This window comes from Vulpes lagopus, chromosome 1, assembly GCF_018345385.1.
Source record: "Vulpes lagopus strain Blue_001 chromosome 1, ASM1834538v1, whole genome shotgun sequence".
In the NCBI taxonomy this organism is placed as follows: domain Eukaryota; kingdom Metazoa; phylum Chordata; class Mammalia; order Carnivora; family Canidae; genus Vulpes; species Vulpes lagopus.
The window spans coordinates 184,741,437-184,758,020 of record NC_054824.1 but is presented as its reverse complement, the minus strand read 5'-3'; the positions used below and the strand labels follow the sequence as shown (position 1 = coordinate 184,758,020).

At 38.6% G+C, this 16,584-nt stretch overlaps 1 protein-coding gene across 1 annotated transcript in view; it reads right to left on the bottom strand.

The window, feature by feature from the left end:
• Window positions 1–16,584, bottom strand: part of IPO9 (importin 9) — a 54,982-nt gene that overhangs the window by 14,220 nt on the left and 24,178 nt on the right. The window contains exons 5-14 of the mRNA XM_041759063.1: window positions 13,592–13,680; window positions 12,760–12,846; window positions 12,104–12,223; window positions 11,889–11,989; window positions 11,632–11,690; window positions 10,930–11,081; window positions 10,116–10,214; window positions 8,522–8,628; window positions 8,006–8,145; window positions 4,726–4,885 (exon numbers count right to left, since the gene is read on the bottom strand). Coding sequence (XP_041614997.1) covers window positions 4,726–4,885; window positions 8,006–8,145; window positions 8,522–8,628; window positions 10,116–10,214; window positions 10,930–11,081; window positions 11,632–11,690; window positions 11,889–11,989; window positions 12,104–12,223; window positions 12,760–12,846; window positions 13,592–13,680 — 1,114 coding nt within the window. The remainder of the gene's footprint in view (window positions 1–4,725; window positions 4,886–8,005; window positions 8,146–8,521; window positions 8,629–10,115; window positions 10,215–10,929; window positions 11,082–11,631; window positions 11,691–11,888; window positions 11,990–12,103; window positions 12,224–12,759; window positions 12,847–13,591; window positions 13,681–16,584) is intronic.

The window sequence follows — 16,584 nt, the reverse complement described above, 5'->3', positions numbered from 1 at the left end:
CGCAAGGAGCCTGATGTGGGACTTGATCCCGGGTCTCCAGGATCATACCCTGGGCTGCAGGCGGCGCTAAACCGCTGCGCCACCGGGGCTGCCCTCATTTCTGATTTTTAAAATGGATTCATTTATTTATTTTAGAGAGAGAGGGCATGCATACATGTGCAAGGAGGGGAGGGGCAGAGGAGAGAGAGAATCCTCAAGCCGACTCCCTGCTGAGTGCAGAGCCCGATTCAGGTCTTGATCTCACCACCCGGAAATCCTGATCTGAGAACCAGAAGCTTACTCAACTGAGTCACCCAGGTGCCCTTAATTTCTGGTTTTATATTTGAGTCTTCTCTCATTTCTTTTTAGTCTACCTAGAGTTTGTCAGTTTTGTTTTCAAAATACACAGCTTTTAGCTTTATTGGTCTCTTCTGTGTTTTTTTCTGGTCTCTATTTTTGCTCCGATCTTCCTATTGTTAACTTTGGGCTTATTATATTCCTTTTTTAGTTCCTGAGATATAAAGTTAAAATTTTGAGACCCCCCCCCCCTTTTGTCAAGATTTTATCCATCTATTTGACAGAGAGAACACAAGCAGGGGGAACAGCAGAAGGAGAGGGAGAAGCAGGTTCCCCATTCAGGGATAATGACCTGAGCCAAAGGCAGATGTTTACCTGACTGAGCTACCCAGGGAGCCCCCCTCCATTTTTTTTCTTAGAGATTTATCTTTATAAACTTCTTTCTCTCTCTTTCTTTTTTTTAACTTCTCTCTTAAAACTGATTTTGTTGCATCTCATAAGTTTTGGTAGGTTTCCATTTTTGTTTGTTTCAAGGTGTTTTTCTATTTTACTTTTCATTTCTTTTTCAATTGGTTATTTAGGAGCATGTTGTTTAATTTTCATCTATTTGTGAATTTTCCAGTTTTCCTCCTATAATTGATTTCTACTGTTACTTCACTGTAATTAGGAAAGACAACTGGTATGATTCTTTTTTTTTTTTTTTTTTAAGATTTTGTCTATTTATTCATGAGAGACAGAGAGAGAGAGAGGCAGAGACATAGGCAGAGGGAAAAGCAGGCTCCATGCAGGGAGTCTAATGTGGGACTCGATCCTGGGACTCGAGGATCATGCGCCAGGCCAAAGGCAGGCGCTAAACCACCGAGCCACCTGGGCTGCACAACTGGTATGATTCTAATCTTAAGTTTCCTAGGACTTGTTTTGTGACCTAACACATGATCCTTCCTGGAGAATGTTGTGTGTGTGCTTGAGAAGAACATGTATTCTGCTCTTGGGTGGAACAGTCTGTTTATGTCTATCAGGTCCATTTAGTCAAAAGTATAACTCAAGTCTAATATTTCCTTATTGATTTCTGTTTGGATGATCTATCCACTGTTGAAAGTGCATTATTGAAGTCCCCTACTATTAATGTATTGTCTATTTCTCCCTTCAGATGTTAGTATTAGTTTAATATATTTAGGTGCTCCAATGCCAAATGTATATATGTTTACAAATGTTATATCTCTTTAATGAATTCACCTCCTTTTCATTACATAATAACTTTTTTAATCTCTTGTACAGCTTTTGACCTACAGTCGATTTTACCTGATAAAAATACAGCTACCCTTGTTCTGTTTTGCTTTCCACTTGCATGGAATAGATTTTCAACCCTCACTTTGAGGATGTGTATCCTGAAGTGAGTCTCTTATAGACGGCATTTAAGTTGGGTCTTTTTAAAAAATCCATTCAGCTACTCTTGACTTTTGATTAGAGATTTAAATCCATTTATATTTAAAGTAATTTTTGAGAGGCACTTGGGTGGTTCAGTCAGTTAAGCGTCCAACTCTTGATCTCAGCTCAGGTCTTGAGTTCAAGCAGCGTGCTGGGCTGGCTCCACATTGGGCAAGGAGCCTACTCAAAAAAGAAAAAAAAAGTAATTTTGATTGGTATTTACTAATACCATCTTACTGTTTTTAGGCTCTTCTGAAGTTCCCTTGCTCCTTTCTTCCTCTCTTGCTGTCTTTGTGAATTTATGACTTCCCACAGTGGAATCCTTTGATCCTGTTGTCTATTGTAGATTGTTGCTTTGTGGTTACTGTGAGGCTTACATAAAACATTTATAGATATAACAGTTTATTTCACACTGATAACTTTCTATACAAAAGCTCTACCCTTTATTCCCTCTCTTTTATGTTTTTAATGTCACAATTTAATTTTTTAATGTCACAATTTAATTTTTTATATTGTATATTCATTAACAAATTTAGGTAGTTATTTTCAATACTTTTGTCCTTTAGAGTTAAATGGTTAACACAATGCCCAATTACAGCGTTAAGAGTATTCTGAATTTGTTTTTATACTTATCTTTACCAATGTGTTGTATATTTCACGTTTTAATTTCATTTCAGCTTGAAGAATTCCTTTCAGTATTTCCTGTAAGTGAAGAATTCCCTAAGGTTTGTTTGGGAGACTAAAGAACATCTTTGCCACGTATTCTTGGTTGACATTTTCTACTTTCAGCACTTTAAATATACCACCCCACCCTCCCCTGGCCTGCAAGGTTTTCTGCTGCAATATCAGTTGATGGTCTTATAGGTATTCCTTTATATGAGAGAAATGTTTTTCTTTTGCTGCTTTAAAAGCCATCTGATTTTATTTTTTAAAAAGATTTTATTTATTCATGAGAGACACACACAGAGAGGCAGAGACACAGGCAGAGGGAGAAGCAGGCTTCCTGCGGGGGAGAATGATGTAGGACTCGATCCAAGACGCCGGGATCATGACCTGAGCTGAAGGCAGACACTCAACCACTGAGCCACCCAGGCATCCCAAAGCCATCTGAGTTTACAGTTTTATTATGTTGGAGATCACTTTGAATTGAAATTTTGGAGTGAAATATTAGCTTCATGAACTTGGATGTACAATCTCTCCTCAGCTTCAGGAAGTTCTCAGACATTATTTCTTTAAGTAAGCTTTCTGTTGCCTTCTACCTCCCTTCTCCTTCCAGAGCTCCAATTCACAGATGGTTTCTCCTAATGGTTTCCTAAAATTCACATAGGTTTTCTTCATTCTCTTTCATTTCTTATTTCTTGCCTTCAAGTGGATAATTTCAAACATCCTATCTTCTATTATACAGGCTTGTTTCTTTCATTTGAGTTGTTTTACTCTCGATGGTCTCTGTTCCATTTTTTATTTCATTCGTTGCATTCTTCACCTCTAGAATTTCTGCTTGGTTCTTTTTCATGATTTCTATTTCTTTTAAATTCTCACTTTGTGTATATATTGTTTTCCTGATTTCACTGTTTTGTTTTTTATAGCTCACTGAGCTCCTTAAAATAGCTATTTGAAATCTTTATTAGGTTTATCTCAGATCTCTGTGTTTGAGTCAGTTACTAGAAAATTATTATGCTCCTTTTGTGTTATCACATTTCCTTGATTTTTCATGTTCCTTAAAGTCTTTCTTGTGTTGCTGTTTTCACATTTGAAGTAAGTTACTTCTTCCAGTCTTTACTGACTGACCCCTTTTAAAGTGTCCAGTCTTGGATTTTTTGGCTCCAGTGCTGTGCTGGAATCTTTCTGCTGGACTCCTGGACTTCCATGAAGGCTCTCTCATCCATGGGTGATTCTCTAAATCTGTGTTCTCTCCTGGACTACAGCTGAGAGGGGGTGGAACCAGTTCATGGGCTACTCCAAGGTCTGCAGATGGGACTTAGGTCTGTATTCCTATTCTCCAACACCCAGTAGGGTAAGATCCTCCCAGATACTTGATGTGTGGTGCTGGTGATAGAATCCAAGCCAATTAGGGTAGGAGCCAAGCCCCCAAGAGCATGGAGCGATGTCTGGGGCTACAGCCAGGACTAGGGTTGGCGTATCAGTCATTGGGTATGGGCCTGTCTTCTCAAAATGGTTCTCCTTGTTCTTGGACAGCACTGAGGTTTTATAGTCTCTTCTCTGGGTCTCACAGCTCCCACAAAAGCACTGTTGTCCATCAACAGATGCCAACATATTGTTGAGGGAGGGATATAAACAAGGGGCATCTTATTCAGCCATCCTGCTTAATTATTTCACCTCAATACTTTCTAAAGACATACATAATAATACACAACATCTCAATCTCCGCTTCAAGAGGTAAGAAGACAGAGCCAGTAGGTAGAAGATGAATTTTGTATTTTTAGGATTTTAGGTAGTTTTTAGGATTCAACTGAGACTTCTAAGTTTGAACTTTAAAATGTTACTTAAAAAAACAATGCTCCCTCTGATCTTGGTAGGAATATAAATAAATGACTAGTTGAGCCACTAGTATACTAGCTGTGAAAAAGAGAGGTGAAACTGGGAAAAAATAAGCACTGTTACTAGGCCACATTACCCCAAATTTAGTCTCTAAAACAGAGATATCAATCAACAAAGTGATGTGGGCTCTAATCCTGCTTCTATAATTCTTCACTGTATAATCCTATGTATGTTATTTATCTCTTGGTTCTTCACTTTTCTAAGAAGGGGAGTTGGTCTAGCTGTTTCCAGAGCAGGAATGAATTTTAAAGGAATAAGGAACAAAAGGGAACAGGATATATCTGGGACTCAAAGAAGCCCTGTTCTTGACATGTTTTTTTCCTGCCCATTTGCCATTTGGTAGGCAATCTTCGTCAGAAATTTCCAAGCAACATAATCCACTGGCCAAATGATGTCTGGGACTTCTACTCTGAGTAATTTTCTCTTAAAATAGCTCTTATCACCCTAAGGTGGTGTACTCACCCCCAGATGGCTCTCACGGCAGAAATTCGAACCGATGGGGGTTGTGTCTCATGAAGACCACTAACTGTTGCCTGTAGAAACTGCTGGATCAATTCAGGGGACATAGCAACAGTGAACCGACTGGCAGCCCAAAGTGCTCGGCCCAAGAGAAAAGGAGACACTGGGAGGAAAAAAGAGCAATTAGGGGTTGGACAATAAAAGTTTCTGTTACTTGTCCTTTCTCCTTCCCACCTCCATCCTCAACTTGTCACAGTAACTGGATACTACATAATATATACAACTTAATTAAGGAAAAAGGATGATCCTATCAGATAAAAGCAAATGTGTAATCTATGGTACAGAATCATTTTCCCAGTTTCACTTTTCACTATTTGCTGCAAAGCAGATCGTGAATATTCCTTTTTTTTTTTTTAAAGATTTTATTTATTAATGAGAGACACAGAGAGAGGCAGAGACACAGGCAGAAGGAGAAGCAGGCTCCTTATAGGGAGCCCCATGTGGAACTTGATCCTGGGACTCTGGGATTACAACCTGAGCTGAGGGCAGATGCTCACATTGAGCCACCCAGGTGTCTCAAACACTGAGTCACCCAGCCATCCCAGATCTCGAGTATTCTTAGGTTAAAAAGACTTATCTCCTTCATTCCCATCCCTAGCTCTCATCATTCTTTACTTGCACTACTACTTAGTTCTCTAAATGTCTTTTTTTTACCAGTTTTTTTCTAATCTTAGGCCGTTACTGAAAATTATAAATTACAGTTGTCATTCTTTTATGTGGTATCTGTCAATAAATTCTATAATCTACCAAATAGAGACCATTTTAGGTAAGCATTATATTCAAGGCCCCCTATGATCAGTAACTTTAGCATTATTGATGATTTCCTTTTATGCCTTCTAAACTCAAGCACACACCCCTCCCTCCCAGCAACTCACATTTTACCTTGCTATTTCTGTGCTTTGTTTATAAGCCAAAACATTCACCTCTACTTGCATAATCTAACTGATCTCTTGGGCCGAAGCAATCCTAACTATTTCTGTGCTACCATAATCCTATGTCTTTAGCTTTCTTACATGTTTTGTTGGATATTCCAGCCACCTGTGTAATGATGACTACCCTCCCCCACTGGCCTACTATAAGTTGCCCGAAGACAGACTATAATACTTAATTCAGCCTGTCACAGGGCTTAAATTAGTTACTTGTAAAATAAACATGCAGTTGGTGAGAATTACTGAACAGAACCTAATAACCTGTGCCAGTCATATAATTACATGCTCATTTATATAATACAGAATAGTAGTTCTTAAAGTATGGTCCACTGACTCTTGGGAGTCCCCAAAGTTAAAACTTTCATAGTGATACCAAGATATGATCCATCTTTGTCATTCTCATTCTTTCTTAAGTGTACAGTATTTAACAGAGGTGATCTGATGTGTGACACCGTGGCTCTGACAGCTAATGAAATGTAGGCTTGCATTTCCTGTATTTTAGACAATTCTCAGATTTATTATTTAAGAGAAGGGGAGGGCGAGGGGTAGAGTGAGAGAAAGAGAATCTTAAGCAGACTCCACATCCAGTGTACTGGAGCCAGATGCAGGGCTCAATCTCATGATCCTGAGATCATGATCTGAGCTAAAATCAAGAGTTGGATGCTTAACCATCTAACCTATCCAGGTGCCTCAAAACCTCTCAAGTTTTTACTTTCTAATATGTTAAATAGTGATACATAAAATTCAAAGAAAAATCTGTGATCATTTTTAAAAATGTAAAGGGATCCTGACACCAGAAAGTTTGAAAATGGCTGGTAAAGAAAAGCTTTTAGCTATTGGCAGGATAATAAATGCTATATGTTAAACTTTCTCCCAGTCTCAATAGTAAATATTGTTAAGTCTCCATGAAGTTTTGAAGGTTCTTTACAAGGGTAAATTCAATATACAAAAAATATAATGGTGGGTTTGAGATATTCCAGCACTTTCATTCAACACATAATTATGAGGTGCCTATTACGTGCAAGACACTGTGGGATACAAACAGGTATTAGACATGATTCCTATGTTCAGAGACCCGATAGTCTAACATGAGAAAGAAAACCTATTCATCAGCATAAGGTAAGTGCAGAGTAAAAAAAGGATATTCCCAATAGGCCTAAGTTCTGGAAGTTCAACCATTTTAATTTTGTGATTCAGAGAGAGGAAAGGACATCAGGAGATATCCTAGAACAGATTACCTATTTCAAATCAGGGCAGAATGTTTTCAAATGGCTCTGGCTACTCAAAGGGCTAGCTTATGAGCAAGAGGCAAGTGAATGGATTGAGAATGGAGCAAATAATGCCAAATGTCCCGTGAGTTACATACTTGGAGAAGTCCCATGATTTAAGTACTTGGAGAAAGCAAAGATGGCCTTTTGTAATGGGGGGTGAGGTCTATGGATGAGGACAAGGCATAGCATGGGCAGAAGCAACATAGCTAAAGATGTCAAATAGATGATGATTGTTAGTACTGCTCTGCATTGCTGGTGAAAAGAGTCTCATATAGCAGGGCCAACTTCTTTTATTTTTTTCTATAAAGGCAAGTAGCTAATATGGACATGAGAATGAAACATGTTAATTATTTGGATATTGTCCAAGAATAAAGTTTGAGAGTAATGACAGGAAACAAACAGTAAGAATGAGCCTGACACAAACCACCTGAAGGTATTTTAGACTTAATAATGACAGAACTCCACCCAAAGTTCCCAAGATATAGCAACAAAATTTGCATCCTATTCAAATACCAAAACCAGGGACACCTGGGTGGCTCAGTGGTTGAGTGGTTGATCCTCTGCCTTTGGCCCAGGGCATGATCCCAGGGTCCTGGGATTGAGTCCCATGTCAGGCTCCCGGCATGGAGCCTGTTTCTCCCTCTGTCTATGTCTCTGCCTGAGAGATCTCTGTATCTCTCCTGAATAAATTTAGGGGAAAAAGAAAAAGAAAGAAAGAAAACTCAAATCCTGCACCCCCAAAAACGAATACCAAAACCAGCCATAAATGTGAGTACTGATTTGGAAGGAAACATGAACAGTGTAGAAAAATTATAAATGTGGAAATCTGTCTTAGCTGGTAGAACTTGAACCAAGATCTCTAGGTTATTTTAGAGGTTCAGATGAGTGTGAGCTCTAGCATGGAAAGAATTTTCACCCAAAGGACACATGAATACCTGGTTTACCCATCTAAGTGAACAATATAACTGAGCTGATAACAAGTCTAAAGATCTTTCAGAATCCTGGCATTGTGCTGAAACATACCTGAAAGGTTGAGGTCTGCAAGGATGACATTAGTCAGGAACCCATGCATGTCAAAATGGATCCTGCCATTCTTCACACTGTCAGTGATGATGGACTTCACTGAGCCGAGGGCAAGCATGCATGCCTCATGTATCTTCCACCTGCAAAAGTGATACCATAGTGTGGTAAAACAAACTACACTACCAAAAAGATAAACACCTGAGGGAAGAAGAAACATCTAAGGGCATTCTAGCACAGTCTGACCCAAAAAGCCATTTATCTGCTCTTTCAATCTAAATCTAGAGCTGAAATCAGCAAAATTAAGATTAACAGATTTTTCTAACTAAAAACAAAGTAAAAGTAAAATCCTTCCTTCCAAGGATTTTTAAATTAAGGGGTAAAATAAAAGCATCTTAACCGTTTATTTTAAGGTTGGGAGGAACTGCTTTAAAACATGTGATTCAAAGCAAGAATTTGATTCTCAGCTCTGATGCCCAGAATGTGTCCTTAAGTCAAGTATCTGCTGCTCACTCTTACCAGTGTTCAGTGCCGCTGTTTTTGGTTTGCTCAGCTTCTTGTAAATGGCGAGTGGCTGCAGCAGCCAGGGCTGCTGCACTCTCATTCTGGAAATCAGTGGCCACAGCCTGAGAAGAGAGGGAAGGGGCTATAAATCTGTTTGTGCAAATTAAACCCATTTTATTTATTTTTATTTTTTATTTTTTAACGATTTATTTATTTATTCATTCAGAGAGAGCAAAGAGAGAGGCAGAGACACAGGCAGAAGGAGAAGCAGGCTCCCTGCAGGAAGCCCGATGTGGGACTGGATCCTGGGTCTCCAGGATCACACCCCGGGCTGCAGGTGGCGCTAAACCGCTGCGCCACCAGGGCTGCCCATTAAACCCATTTTAATTGCAAACTGAAAATTTGATTGCTAATTCAATGGTTCAAACTCTTTCATTCGTACATGCTAAGCCCCAATTAAGTGTACTAAAAATACAACCCCTATTAGTTCAGGGTCTTTAATGGAATTAAAGTACTATCTACATTTCTGCAGTGCCTAGGCATTGAAAAGCTAACAAAATGTAAAGCTCCCTTTCGCTAGAATGAGCAGATTGTCAGTGAGCAATGATAGATTCAACTTCAGATGACAATGGATTAGATTATTTATTCTCTGGGAGTCTGACTATAGAAATAAAAAGCTAATCTACAAATTGAAACTTAGTGTAATCTTTCCTAGGTGCCTTAGAAATACTGAAGGATAATGGGAAGTGTTCACTAATAATGAGAACAACCTCCCACCCAACAGATAGTAAAAGGCAGCTTCTTCACAGACCTTCAGCCTAGGGACAATTCCATGCTCTAGTCAGAGCCAAAGAAAATAGTAGATGTTTGGATGTTCATCTCTCAGCAAACTAATTTTTTTTTAAAGTTTGCCAACATCAGGGCAGCCCGGGTGGCTCAGCGGTTTGGCGCTGCCTTCGGTCCAGGGTGTGATCGTGGAGACCCGGGTTTGAGTCCCACGTCGGGCTCCCTGCATGGAGCCTGCTTCTCCCTCTGCCTGTGTCTCTCATGAATAAATAAATAAAATCTTAAAAAAAAAAAAAAAAAGTTTGCCAACATCTGGTTTGTGCTACAGATTCTGGCTTAAGAGTGGATTAAACTGAATGTCCCTGATTCAACTACCCTTACTCATTAGAACACTTTATACTCTGCACAATTTTTACATCTAATATTTACTTATAAACCAAAACCAGTACCAGTGACTTTGGAATTCCTAAGTCTCAAACTTCATTTGAGATGCTCTCTTGTTATCTTCAAAGAAGCCTAAGACAGTTACTCAATAACACTGTTCAACTTGGGTTAGAGGTCTAGAAAGAAGAGGGAATGCTCAAGTGACTAATTAGGGTTTTTTTCTTTTCTTTTTTTTAAAGATTTTATTTATTTGATCATGAGAGACGCACACACAGAGAGGCAGAGACACAGGCAGAGGGAGAAGCAGGGAGCCTAACATGGGACTCAATCCCGAATCTCCAGGATCATACCCCAGGTCAAAGGTGGTGCTAAACCGCTGAGCCACCCGGGCTGCCCTGATTAGGGTTTTTTGGTTGAGGTATCAAGGGAACCCACTTACCAGCAATAGGTCTTGAGCTGCAATCCTAACTGTATAGGAGAAAGTGTCATCATCCTCATCTTCTACAAACTGTTGGGGGTTGGCTGTCCATACTTTAATCTGAAAGGATGATGAAGTTAGGTCTTTGTGAGGCTGCCAATCTGGTTTATATGTTCCTTTTTTTCATCCAAACACATAAGAAGATTTCAACCTTTTGTTTTTATCTTGAACAGAACTCTAGCCTCAAAGTCTTTTCTTTTTGATGTAAAGAAGCAAATCCTTTATCAAGGTAAGTAGCAAAAGTTATTCCTCTCTAGTAAACACTTTTAGAATGTGGCTGATTACTAGTTCTCTGCTACCTTTCATTAGCTATTACTTCTGACAGATCAACTTTCCGAATATATTAGGTATCATGGAATATTTAATGTGAAAATTATGTCAATTCTTGTGCTGTTTATATAAAAGAGGCATTATCTTATTTTGTTTAATGTTCTTTTCTGGTCTACTGACCCACCAACCAGGCTAATGATCTCGGTTTAAGTGTCAGTATTTATAGGGAAGGAACAGATTCTTCCAGATACCATTGTCTTTGGTTAGCAGTACTATGGAGCTAAAAGTATTCTCAGAGTCCGATTACCTAATATTGGAGTTAATAAACGGCAACACCCAGAGATTTTGGCATTAAAGTGGTATCAAAGCTTTCCTAGAACTTCACATGAAGTTACTCTTCTAATGTCTATTTTTAGAAATAAAAATTGTTCATTTGACCTAGATCTCACATTCAAGTTGCACTTTCCCAAAACAAGCTGGTAACTACCTTCCAAATATCATTTACCTGCTCCTCAGTGATCTGCATGTACAGGATTATATAGTAAATCAACTCAGGCAAGGCTTTCTTAACGGTGCTTTTGAATTTGCTATTTTCTAGGAGAGCATGGACAAACTCAAAAATGCTAAAGACAAGATTTTCAAAGCCCAGGACTTCACCTATAGGAAATACACAAGAGAAGATTTTAATGACAAGAAAGCACAGCTGCTGGATATGAACTACATTATCTTTGGAAATTAATGAATATTTAAAGTACTTGCTGATTATTATTGCCAAGAGAACAGAAGAGGGGAGCTAAGGAGTCAAAGAAAGGAACTTTGAGAATACTAAATATTTGGTTTTTCAAGTAAAAGAATCAGAAACACTGAATATATTTTCTAGCCTATTTTTGATTTGAAATATCTAAAATTATTAAAACAGAAATGAAAACATCATCATCTGCCAGAAAGAAGCAGGCCTTTGAGGTAGCTCTTTCAACTCAGAAAGTCTATTTTATGAGATCTGTGCAAATGCCTATGAGGAACAGATTAGAGATTTCCAGTGTCCCATTTCCCCACACCTAATACACTGAAAGGAAACTCAACTAGAAAACTCACTGAAGAGTGAAGCCTCTATGTTATGGTTCTTTTCCTGTCTCTGGCTTCTTCCTTTCCTAGATCCCTTTCCTCCCTAAGTGGTATATCTGTTAGGAGTAGATAAACTACATACCATCAGAATCCACAGGATCTTCAACTTCCTCTGTGTAATTTACTTCTGTCCTCACATAAGTATGATGAAGAGTAAAGAAACAGAATTTGGAGTCTGCTTTATATGTGTTCTACAAGGGAATGTCAAACATTCCAACCCTAAGAGTAGATATTTTAAAAAATTCATTTAAAAAGGTGGAACCACATGAATGCAAGACCTAATGCTAGATTCCCGACTACGGGTGGTAGCAGGTCCCTTAAGCTTTCTGAAAAGGATATAAAGCTGCACTCTCAGTTAGGGTGTTCCAAACAATAGGTAGAATCTGCTGCATGGAGGAAACCATGTGCTTTGGGAAGTTTTTCACCAGGGCTGTCACTGCCTAAGAAATCACAAAGAGAAAGAGCTAAGAGTTACATGTGATATAGGAGGAAAAGCCAAAGATTTCAGACCATATTCTAAAACTCCAAGTATCTCAATGGTTGTAAATGTTTACCTTTAGGACTTCCATCTTAAACCCACTGTCAGACGTGGGGCCATCTGGAATCTGGAGGGCCTGAACAAAGGCCTCTGTGAACTGCTGCACCACAGGAAAGATCAGAACTTTGGCTGCACCCTAATAACAGAAACCAAAGTCAACAGTGGATATAGCGCTAATCAGTGCATTAAGGCACACATCAAATACTGAAACACAGATCTGACACATCTAAAGACTTCTTCTGGTGCGGGTTCTAATCAGAAAAGTGCAGCCATAAAGTCACTGGAGGTGTTACGCAAGGTTTCATGTTTCCTTCTATGACACTTTCTGTTCCTCACCATAGCCTTCTTATATAGACCACTTTTCAAAACTGCTTCTGAATGACCGGGGTTGGTGTCTCATGTGAGAGGGCCATAAGAGATCAGTGAAGTTCTGGGTGATGGCTCATAGGAAAAGATCCAGGATAAGGTGGTTGAAGAAATAAGGTTCAAACAAAAGGAAACTAAACTACACACAAATGAAAAATAAAGTCAAAATGCTAAATGCATCCATAACACTAAATTGGGGTGCATTCTGGTACTACGGAAATGAAATGAGTCACTGCTCTGTCTCTAACGGAAGGTGTAGAGATTTTTAAGCATGAAGTCTGTTACTGACCCAAAGGCTTCCTTTACCTTTTCTAGTTCCTCCATGTTACAGATCATATGGGCACAAGTGGTAAAAATCTCCACTGCTCGGGAACGGGTTCGAATACCATACACCTGCAAAAAGTTACAGCATAGCCATGAGATAGGCATGTCTGTGTCTGCATTATCCGTGACTAGAAGAAAAACTACCACTTCTAAATAATGACATGGGATTGGCTTCCCTAGAGAGATGGGAAACATCATCTACTCATATCCAGGACAGATTTCTCCTGTAATTCAGAGAATAAAAGCCAGCAAAATGTTAGAACTCAGTGGAATTAGCCTTATACGTAGGCCTCTGTGAGCTCATTCTATTAAAAATATTACGCAGGGTGCTGCTTGAAATCTCAAAACAGTCAATGTATTTTTTCCAAACATAGACCACTGGCTGGCAGCAGAGAAGAGTAGGGAGGTTAAAACATTACCCATCAGGCACTCATAGTTTATACTGCATATATATTATTGGCCTATTATGGGTAATGCAGTGATAGTGTGTCCTTGCACACATTTACCTGAGATGAACAAGCTTAGGTGGCCACCTCAACGAGAGGCTAGAGGCAGCACAGGGTTGCAGGATGCCAGGAGGAAGGAGATATGTGAAGAAATAATGCAGATGCTATTTCATTCTGTTACCAAAGCTTGGCCCTTGCGCTTATTAAGTGAAAGATCTAAGGTTAATCCAAACTCAGATCTCTGTCAGTTACAGACTCCAGGTTTGGGGACTGGCAGCAAAAACAACAGTCTCCCTCATGACCTGTGGAGGTTGACCAGTATCTGAGCAGCTCTTACTCGCTCCGATCTTGGAGCAGACACTTCATACCTCGGCCATCGTGAAGATCTTATACATCTCTGGGAGAATGACAGGAGCAACAAGTGGCATCTGGGTGTCTGTTACTTCTCGAGTGAATTCTACAAAGGAAAAGCGAGTATGGTAAGAAAAATACTGCTTTATAAAAACGTAAGGGGGAAAATTTTCAAACTGCTCTGAAGTGGCAGTACAGGTAAAGACATTATTGTCCTGGTGGTCTCATCCTGGGGAAGGAAAAGTTGCAAGAATTATTATTTGTTAGAAGGGGAAAGAGAAAAAAAAAAAGAAGAATGGGAAAGAGAACAAAGATAAAGGAAAATACATATGATCGAGAAAAAAAAATCTTATATAAATATTGAAAGAAAAAAACACATTGAAAGAAAATCTTTAAGAGCTGTGTAAAAGTCCTTGTAAGGTCACCTTAGGGAAATCCTGTATTAATGTAATTTATGCCTGATCGTCAATATCCAGGTACACTTTGAGGCATCTTACCTTCGTTTCCATTTCCAATATTCTCCCTTGGCAAGATGTTTTTTTTTTAAATTTTTTTAAATTTTTTTATTTTATTTATTTATTTTATTTATTTTTTTCTTGGCAAGATGTTTTGACGCACATAATAAAATACATGCAGCCTTACTAGGCTTCAACTCCACTTTGTATACATTACTCTTCCCAGTGAATGACATTTACTGACCTAGAAGTCAGAGGCTGCTGCTCATCGGAACAGAAGGGATTTCTACCGTATGAATATGGCAAAAAAACAACCTATTCATGAAATGAGACTTGAAGAAGGTGAGGGAAATAAAGGTTGTGTCTTTCTCTTTACTTTCCGCATAAGGCACTGAGACAGCATGAAGGACCCTGGGTTTCGCATGCTAATCTGTGGAATACAAGCCCTTGAGTTCCACTGTCTGTTCACTTTAACTACTGCTTTTCCCTGGCAATTCCATATTATCACCGTAGAAATGAAGCTAATCACTGGGACACTTTTCAGGATGATCTACAACTGGAAATGCATGTCAGCATTTCAAGGTTAATATACTCCACAAATTTTGGGCAATATCAATCACCAGAAGTCAAATGAAGATCAATATTCAAGGCTGAGTCTTCTTTACTAGTTTGGTTTCCTCCTGAAGAATAAATTCTGAGCTCTGAATAAAATGAGTATTCTATTTCATTCAGAAATTCAAAATCCAAAGAAATTATTTCAAATAAATGTGATGTATAGCATATTAATGAAAACAAGTTTTATCAAAATTGCAGTTTAACATATTCTACTAATAAAGTGCTCAATCACATTTTTTACTCTCCTATAATCCTTCCTAGTAGTCTCAATTCATTAACACTTTATAAACTCAAGCCCAAAGTAAGTTTTCTGAGGTCACTCAGCAAGTCAGAAAAGGTGTGGGGCACTGGAAATATCTCAATCTCCAAACTTCTTTTGACACTAAAGAAAAAGTTGTACCTGTGGTCAAATATTTTAATCCTTAGCTGCTATGTTTGCATTTCCTTCACATCATTAGTGTTAGTTCTCATTTATAAATAGATAAGCTTAACAGAAAGCTTACTAAAGGCTTAAAAAAGTATATAGTATCTTAAAAAAAAAAAAAAAAAAAAAAGGAAAATCAGTCCCATTCTCCTACTGGGATCCTGTCCATGCACCACGTCCTGCCATCTTCATGCACCCTGGAGCTGCTGTTGTGAGAACACTGTCTATCCTCATTTGAAAATATGTGAAACAGCTATCTGGGAATGGAGGTTGGCAGCTATCCATCCCATGTCTGCTGACTCCAATATAAAACAATACCCATTTCCCCCACAGTTCTTTCCCTGTGGCTGACAGAAAAGTGATCTCACTGAACAGTGATTTCCTTAGTTAAGCACAATGATGGTTCTACAGCATCCAACTACAATAAATGTACAACTGCCTTTCTCCTCCGGGTTTTTAAAAAAGCTGAACTTTGGGTTGGAAGACTGGAGGGGAACATGCTTCTTTTCCTTGGTAGAAAACATGTGTTATCTGATATTCTGGCACCATGAAGCTGTACATAAAGAACCCTAGATGCTTGATTCCACAGAGAGGGGAATATGAAATCATCTGAATAATGAGTTATACAAGAGAAGGAAAGTAATAAGCAGGGAAGTAAAAATCTGAAGAAATGTTTTCATCTTTTTGGTAAGTCTGCCCTATACTCCAAGCACCTATCACAGATAATCCGTAAGAATAAAGCGGTAGTTCAAAAAGGCAGCCAAGACCTGGGAAGAGGAGGTCTAAAACAAAAGGAGATCAGGAATTTGTTTTTGGACAGAGAACTGATCGCTAAAACATGGATTAGTAAAAATGGGACCAGATGCCAAGTTCAATAAGCTGAGTCAAGAAAAAGAAGAAATGGTGTTCATAACTAGGTAGGAATACATTTCAGGTAAGCTAGCCGGGCATACAGGAAGAAGATATCGGCCGACATTTCACAAGCTCCCCTCACAAACTGAGGAGAAATACAACTTCTAAAAGATCAATAGGAGGCAGCTAATGTCCAGGTAATTCCTTGAAGGCAAAACAGGAGTGACTTCATCTAGTTAGGAAGCAGAGCAGAACTCACAAGACTGGAAAATTCAGGTTCTGGGAATTAACAAATTAATCAAGCTTAGACAAGATATTCACCAAATCTCCTCAGACTAAAAGTATTTTTCTTCAAATATTTTTATTACCTTCTTAGAACAGAAAGAAGAGATACTAAATTCTACATTATCTAATTTGACCAAATGAAGGTCAGAATTATATAGCTATGCTGTTTTTATCTTCTTTCCTATATTCCTGTAAGAATTTTATTCGACTATTCTTAAATTTGCCTTGAACTAAGTTGAAAATTAATATAACGATAATTACAATAGCTAAAATTTAGAGTGCTTACCTCATGTCAGTTATTATGCTAAATAATTTCTACAGATTTAGCTCATTTAAACTTACCAAAAGACCCCTTCAGGTCTACCTTCATTTTAGATAC